Below are 8,223 nucleotides of genomic sequence, written 5' to 3'. Positions count from 1 at the left end.
GAACAGAACAGCTAATGTAGGGTTTCCCAAACTCTGTCCTCGGGACCCCAAGGTGTGCACGTTTTGGTATTTGCCCTAACACTACAAAGCTGATTCAAATAATCAACTAATTATCAAGCTTTGATCATCTGAATCAGCTGAATAGTGTTAGGGCAAAAAACAAAACGTGCTCCCCTTGGGTTCCCAAGTTCGGGAAACGCAGAGCTAAGGTGACTCTATTAAATGTATTGAATGAATGTCATAGACCACAGGAATGTCACAAAACAGGAGATCCCCTAGACATGACCACAGTCTGCATTATCCACTGCGCCTCTTTGATGATGTTAAAGTCCATAACGCCTAGTGCTGCCTGCCTGCCCCCTCCCTGTGCTGCTACATGATAGGGGGCAGACACTTGGATGACACCTGGCACCCTCCGTCGGTGCCCACATCTAGCTGAGGCTTGATGATGATGTGCACGTGCCTCTCCCCGCCCGCCTCATGATTGGTGTCCCTGTTGACCTTGGCCACACCCTCACACAACTGCTCCTCTGCTGACGCTCCAATGGGACGCAGTCGCTCAGCGGTCACCATCTTGCGCCCTGCCTTGGCGGAGAGCTCTCTCTTCAGCTTGTTGTTGCTATCGGACCCAATCCTCTCAGCTGCAATGTAAAATGGGAGGACATGGTATTTCACACATACAAAATTATGGGGTTTAATCCATAAATTGATCTTTCACATTGTGAAAATTGATTTTAGAGAAAAAAAGCAAGCGAGAGGCCTGGTCTTACCTGTCCTGTTAGTGACTACTTTGCGGTAAGTGGCCTCGTAGTTGTTTTCTGTGCTGCTCACGCTTTCACTGGGCTTCCTCATCATGGGTCGTGTTTTGGGCCTGAGCTTGTTGAGATGGGCCTCCTGGATCCACTCATGCTGCATCGCCTCATCTGGTGTCATACGCTTGGTTGGATCCCACCTAGATAGCACAGGAATACACAGTGAGTGTGTGTGGAGAAGATTGAGCTAACTACCAGAAATCTCATGACAACAGTAATTCCGCTATTCATGACCCTGTCACCATAGCGTAATAATCCTGTGCTGAATGCTAGATTTCTAGTGTGTTGGTGTTGACATACGTGAGGCAGCGTCGAATGAAGTCCAGGAACAGAGGATCGTTGGTCTTCAACACACTGGCTAGGTCTTTGGAGTTGGGTCGCCTTTTCTTCCCTTTGCTGTTTGTGATGTTTCTGGGGTTTCCTTTGGAGTCTGCAACAAGTCATCAAACACACCAGTTAGTTTGTTAAAATGTTTTGCAGCCCAATTCAGATTTCTTTTGACCAATCAGATCAGAAAAAGATCAGTGAAAAGATCTGAAGCCTATCTAAACGCAGCCTACCTTATTTATCTGATATAAAGAAACACATTTGTACTGTACAAACCATAGAAAGTTCTTACCGAAAAACAATCTTTTCCTGGATGCTGTCTGCACAAAATCATTGGGAGGCATTCCGAATACCTAAGAAATAAAATAACAGAATGTCCTTGAATGGTGATGGATAAATGGATTGCTAAAAACATCCAACACCAGATACTCCAATTGGCTAGCGCTGAGCTCTGAGACTATGTCTGCAGGTGGTTGGTTGTGTACCTCCATGATGCAGGCGATCTGCTCCACCTCGCTCTCCCCAGGGAAGAGCGGGAAGCCGGTGTAGAGCTCAGCCATGATGCAGCCCAAGCTCCACATGTCGATGGCCATGCTGTAGGTGTGTCCCAGTATCACCTCTGGGGAGCGGTAGAAACGACTCTGGATGTAGGTGTAGACTACAATGGCAGGCAAGGAGAGAGAGAGTGCGAGAACGGCGTTTATGTTAACATTCGGTTACTGTATATGAGTGCGATGGCTTTGGAGCTTTAAATATTTACATTTACATTTTAAATATCAGACCTGTACCATGTATAACAGGTATTTAATCAGGTGAGACATTCACCTCTCTGCTGCTCATAACAGCTGGACCCAAAGTCCACCACCTTGATATTTCCTTGTCCTTTCTGAGACAGAAGGATGTTCTCCTTTTGTGAAAAAAGAGAAGCAATGTTAATTTTCCAAGTAACCAATCAAAGTGCAGCCCACTCATTTTCTTTATAGAGCACTGGTACTATGCATTAGCATGTCTGACTTATCAGTTAAATATTATTTGTGTTATTACTATATGCAGTGCCGATACAGTATGTCTGAGGAACCTTACTGGTTTGAGGTCACAGTGAATGATCTTCTCCTTATGCAGCATCTGCAGGCACTTGAGCAGGGAGTGGGTGAAACGACGGATCAAGGCCAGACTGAAGCCCTGGAAGTTGTTCTTCTTGATCAGCTCATAAAGGTTGACTCTATAAGAAGTCAAAGACACAATCATTTAGAGAACTGGTAGAATGATAAACACAGCTTTCTGCCACCAGTCTCAGTCTCTCTGCTTTCTCTTTTTCCCACACTTGCACGTGGACTCAAATGTTATAGTTTATTAGTCCTCCAGAGGGCAGCACTATACTGTGTTTTTTTCATGGCATAGCTCAGTCGAATCTAGCAGGACCATGCAGTTTAGTAATACGATTTTAAAACGGAAGTGAACATGCTATATCAGATTACTTAACATTCTAGAATGTCTTAACATTAAGAAGAGAGACTTAAGAAGATATATATTCCTGGCATTATTCAGTACTTATGGGAAGCACAAACTTCTCTGGTCAGTGTAACCGGAACCTTCACACCACGAGCAGGCAGAGGAAAGAGATAGGGCCCTAATCAAGGCATTAACTAAGGGATTGGGTGACGGTAATGCTAGATAGGGCAAGGTGGCAGTCTAAGACGTCTACTAAAGGTCAGCCAGCCTGGTATAGAACGGTTGTTCCATTAAATGAGGGCCTTTTACGTCCCTTTGATATTTTAGGTTGAAATTGTGCACAAATATTGCATTTTAAAAGACTGTTATATTAAATGAAGTGCCCTTTAATATAGACCACATGGAAAATTAAATAAATCAGATTGTTTATATGAATAAAGGCTTGCTAAAGTGCCCAAATTCAGCATTTTGACATGTCCCTCTGTGTACCTCTGTGACCTCTAGGAAGATTTTAACCCACCCACTTAACCCCAACATTTCTACAAGTTTTCACCATCATTGTAAAGCCCTCATTATTTTGTTGCTTTGACAAAGTCATTTCTGAGCATTATTATTTATTTAATGTGATTAGTGATTCATTTTAAGGTAAAATAAAAACCTGTCTCTCATTTTAAGGTCAACCCTTAAAATAAGGTAAACAGAACTCTTGTTTGAATATGGTAAAACTATTCCTTTTTAAATAATTACACTATTCAAAAAGGTACTCAATTGGTGGAATGACCCAGAAGACTATCTTGTCTCAGAGAGAACCTAAGGCTAGGTTGTTTAAGGCAGATTGTTCTAGGTGGGCTGCTCACTTTACTCAAGTAGTGTAGCAGATGGAGTGACTAGTGATAAGCGAGCTGTGTATGTGATAGGGGAGTTCAGGGCTTAAGTCTTGTTGTTGTACCTCGGGAGAGGTGCCTAACCTTGAATACCTTTGATTAACACATTAATTATTCAGGATTTCATTTAACTTCTACTGGGACTATTTTGATTGTATGTGCGTGTGTGCAGTGCATTCGGAAAGTATTCAGACCCCTTGACTTTTTCCACACTTTGTTACGTTACAGCCTTACTCTAAAATGGATTAAATGATTTCCCCCCCCCTCATCAATCTACACACAATACCCCATAATGACAAAGCAAAAACAGATTTTTTAGACATTTTTGCAAATTTATAAAAAATAGAAAACGGAAAAATCACATTTACATAAGTATTCAGACCCTTTACTCAGTACTTTGTTGAAGGACCTTTGGCAGTGATTACAGCCTCGAGTCTTCTTGGATATGACGCTACAAGCTTGGCACACCTGTATTTGGGGAGTTTCTCCCATTCTTCTCTGCAGATCCTCTCAAGCTCTGTCAGGTTGGATGGGGAGCATTCTCAGGTCTCTCCAGAGATGTTAGATCGGGTTCAAGTCCGGGCTCTGGTTGGGCCACCCAAGGACATTCAGAGACTTGGTCCTCTGTAGCTCAGCTGGTAGAGCACGGCGCTTGTAACGCCAAGGTAGTGGGTTCGATCCCCGGGACCACCCATACACAAAAATGTATGCACGCATGACTGTAAGTCGCTTTGGATAAAAGCGTCTGCTAAATGGCATATTATTTTTATTTATTTTTTATTATTAAGCCACTCCTGTGTCGTCTTGGCTGTGTTCTTAGGGTCGTTGTCCTGTTGGAAGGTGAACCTTCACCCCAGTCTGAGGTCCTGAGTGCTCTGGAGCAGGTTTTCATCAAGGATCTCTCTGTACTTTGCTTCATTAATCTTTCCCTCGATCCTGACTAGTCTCCCAGTCCCTGCCATTGAAAAACATCCCCGCAGCATGATGCTGCCACCACCATGCTTCACCGTAGGGATGGTGCCAGGTTTCCTCCAGACATGACACTTGGCATTCAGGCCAAAGAGTTCAATCTTGGTTTCATCAGACCAGAGAATCTTGTTTCTCATGGTCTGAGAGTCTTTAGGTGCCTTTTGGCAAACTCCAAGCGGGCTGTCATATACCTTTTCCTGAGGAGTGGCTTCCATCTGGCCCCTCTACTATAAAGGCCTGATTGGTGGAGTGCTGCAGAGATGGTTGTCCTTCTGCAAGGTTCTCCCATTTCCACAGAGGAACTCTGGAGCTCTGTCAGAGTGAGCATTGGGTTCTTGGTCACCTACCTGACCAAGGCCCTTCTCCCCCTATTGCTCAGTTTGGCCCAGTGGCCAGCTTTAGGAAGAGTCTTGGTGGTTCCAAACTTCTTCCATTTAAGAATGATGGAGGCCACTGTGTTCTTGGGGACCTTCAATGCTGCATACATTTTTTGGTACCCTTCCCCAGATCTGTGCCTCAAAGCTCTACGGACGATTCCTTCGATCTCATGGCTTGGTTTTTGCTCTGACATGCACTGTCAACTGTGGGACCTTATATAGACAGGTGTGTGCCTTTCCAAATCATGTCCAATCAATTGAATTTACCACAGGTGGACTCCAATCAAGTTGTAGAAACATCTCAAGGATGATCAATGGAAACAGGATGCACCTGAGCTCAATTTCGAGTATCATAGAAAAGGGTCTGAATACCTATGTAAATAAGGTATTTCAGTTTTTTACTTTTAATACATTTACAAAAATTACCTGTTTTCGCTTTGTCATCATGGGGTATTGTGTGTAGATTGATGAGGACCATTTAAAAATATATATATTTTAGAATAAGGCTGTAACGTTACAAAATGTGGAAAAAGTCAAGGGGTCTGAATACTTTCCGAATGCACTGTGTGTGTCAGGGCTGGGGTCAATTATAATTGAAGGCAGTCAATTCAAGAAGTAATTTTTATAAAAAATTCAAAAATGGAAAACGTTTGAAATAAATAGCTTCTACTTCTCAGTTGATTGATAAGTCATAGAAAATAGATGCCCTTTATTAAAATGTTGAATTGTAATTAAAGTTTACTTTCTGAATGGACTGCCTTCAATTCTAATTGACCCCGGCCCTGGTGTGTGTGTATGTCTGTGATGGCTTTAATCACAGCCTAATTCCAGGTATCTTATAGTAGTGTTATACACACTACACTCACCCTAGCAGCTCGAAGGAGATGCAGAGATGGTTGCGGAAGTAAAAGTATTCCTTCATATGGATGACATTGTGGCAGTTTTCCCTGTCTTTCCTCCTCACAGCATCCAGGATCTTTAGTTCCACTAGGGCCTGGTGGTGAAACCTGAAGTCCAATAAGAGTTAGTTAGGTCACAGCTCCATTCTGGATTTAACCATTCAAAACAGTCTGAAAGCCAAAAACTATAATACAGTCGTGGTCAAAAGTTTTGAGAATGACACAAGTATTGGTCTTCACAAAGTTCGCTGCTTCAGTGTTATGAGATATTTTTGTCAGATGTTACTATGGTATGCTGAAGTATAATTACAAGCATTCCATAAGTGTCAAATACTTTTATTGACAATTACAGTAAGTTTATGCAAAGAGTCAATATTTGCAGTGTTGACCCTTCTTTTTCAAGACCTCTGCAATCCGCCCTGGAATGCTGTCAATTAACTTCTGGGCCACATCCTGACTGATGGCAGCCCATTCTTGCATAATCAATGCTTGGAGTTTGTCAGAATTTGTGGGGTTTTGTTTGTCCACCCGCCTCTTGAGGATTGACCACAAGTTCTCAATGGGATTAAGGTCTGGGGAGTTTCTTGGCCATGGACCCAAAATGTCAATGTTTTGTTCCCCGAGCCACTTAGTTATCACTTTTGCCTTATGGCAAGGTGCTCCATCATGCTGGAAAAGGCATTGGTCGTCACCAAATTGTTCTTGGATGGTTGGGAGAAGTTGCTCTCGGAGGATGTGTTGGTAGCATTCTTTATTCATGACTGTGTTCTTAGGCAAAATTGTGAGTGAGCCCACTCCCTTGGCTGAGAAGCAACCCCACACATGAATGGTCTCAGGATGCTTTACTGTTGGCATGACACAGGACTGATGGTAGCGCTCACCTTGTCTTCTCCGGACAAGGTGTTTTCCGGATGCCCCAAACAATCGGAAAGGGGATTCATCAGAGAAAATGACTTTACCCCAGTCCTCAGCAGTCCAATCCCTGTACCTTTTGCACAATATCAGTCTGTCCCTGATGTTTTTCCTGGAGAGAAGTGGCTTCTTTGCTGCCCTTCTTGACACCAGGCCATCCTCCAAAAGTCTTCGCCTCACTGTGCGTGCAGATGCACTCACACCTGCCTGCTGCCATTCCTGAGAAAGCTCTGCACTGGTGGTGCCCCGATCCCGCAGCTGAATCAACTTTAGGAGATGGTCCTGGCGCTTGCTGGACTTTCTTGGGCGCCCTGACGCCTTCTTCACAACAATTGAACCTCTCTCCTTGAAGTTCTTGATGATCCGATAAATGGTTGATTTAGGTGCAATCTTACTAGCAGCAATATCCTTGCCTGTGAAGCCCTTTTTGTGCAAAGCAATGATGACGGCACGTGTTTCCTTGCAGGTAAGCATGGTTAACAGAGGAAGAACAATGATTTCAAGCACCACCCTCCTTTTAAAGCTTCCAGTCTGTTATTCTAACTCAATCAGCATGACAGAGTGATCTCCAGCCTTGTCCTCGTCAACACTCTCACCTGTGTTAACGAGAGAATCACTGACATGATGGCAGCTGGTCCTTTTGTGGCAGGGCTGAAATGCAGTGGAAATGTTTTTTGGGGATTAAGTTCATTTCCATGGCAAAGAGGGACTTTGCAATTAATTGCAATTTATCTGATCACGCTTCATAACATTCTGGAGTATATGCAAATTGCCATCATCAAAACTGAGGCAGCAGACTTATAAAATTAGTATTTGTGTCATTCTCAAAACTTTTGACCACGACTGTATAATATGAATCATAGTGACAGATTTTTACTGACAAGCTTTAGTTTTGTAGGGACCATCTTCTTGCTAATATTTTTCCATTCCAGTTGTAATGTCTTTTGATGTGAGAAATGATGACAGCTGTAAAGAAGGGAAAGCACCTCTCCTCTCCCAGAAGAAACATCATTTTTGAGAGAGGGCTTAGTTCAAGACAAGGCCCCAGTGGCGAGACCAAGGCAGCCCTTAGGCGTTAGGCACCCATTTTGTTTTCTGCATTATTGAAGGGCAGTAAGCACTGATGGCATCTGCATCAATCAAAGTCAAAGAGGAGAAGGGGGAGTTCCATTGATACACAGAGAGCCTTGGATCACCTGAGAGAGGACTGGTAAAGCAATACCGAGGAGCCTCCTTTGGACCTCCCCATGAAAAGGTCACGAAGAGGTCCATGTTTAATGACTTCACACAGGAAGGTCAGTTTCAGGGCATGTAGCAAAATATTTTGTTTGTACCTTTTTTTGTTGCGAATGACCTTGATGGCAACCAGTTCTTGGGTCTTGTGGTCCAGACATTTCAGGACCTGTCCAAAGGATCCCTTCCCGATTACCTCCAACACCTCGAAGCGGAAGCCAATGTGGTCGTGTAGAACCTGGATACGAGACAATATGGACAATATTCATTGTATGTACTTAACTAGTAGTTCATGATACAATGACATCCTTTAATGATGGTTGTTTGTAATGACTACATAAGGCACATTTGCCCAACT

General features: G+C 43.3%; 1 protein-coding gene across 1 annotated transcript in view; it reads right to left on the bottom strand.

Moving 5' to 3' along the window:
• Window positions 1-372: 372 nt before the first annotated feature.
• Window positions 373-8,223, bottom strand: part of LOC311136747 (dual specificity tyrosine-phosphorylation-regulated kinase 4-like) — a gene marked incomplete at both ends in the record, with an annotated part of 29,940 nt that continues 22,089 nt past the window's right edge. Inside the window, 9 exons of the mRNA XM_084171018.1 lie at window positions 373-641; window positions 771-952; window positions 1,113-1,242; window positions 1,432-1,492; window positions 1,625-1,797; window positions 1,965-2,046; window positions 2,223-2,361; window positions 5,688-5,828; window positions 7,967-8,103. Of these exons, the coding sequence (XP_084027144.1) occupies window positions 373-641; window positions 771-952; window positions 1,113-1,242; window positions 1,432-1,492; window positions 1,625-1,797; window positions 1,965-2,046; window positions 2,223-2,361; window positions 5,688-5,828; window positions 7,967-8,103 (1,314 nt within the window). The remainder of the gene's footprint in view (window positions 642-770; window positions 953-1,112; window positions 1,243-1,431; window positions 1,493-1,624; window positions 1,798-1,964; window positions 2,047-2,222; window positions 2,362-5,687; window positions 5,829-7,966; window positions 8,104-8,223) is intronic.

Source organism: Coregonus lavaretus (genome assembly GCF_964263955.1).
Source record: "Coregonus lavaretus genome assembly, chromosome: 11".
In the NCBI taxonomy this organism is placed as follows: Eukaryota; Metazoa; Chordata; class Actinopteri; order Salmoniformes; family Salmonidae; genus Coregonus; species Coregonus lavaretus.
The sequence above is the reverse complement of the archived record's forward strand: the minus strand, read 5'-3'. Positions and strand labels throughout refer to the sequence as shown.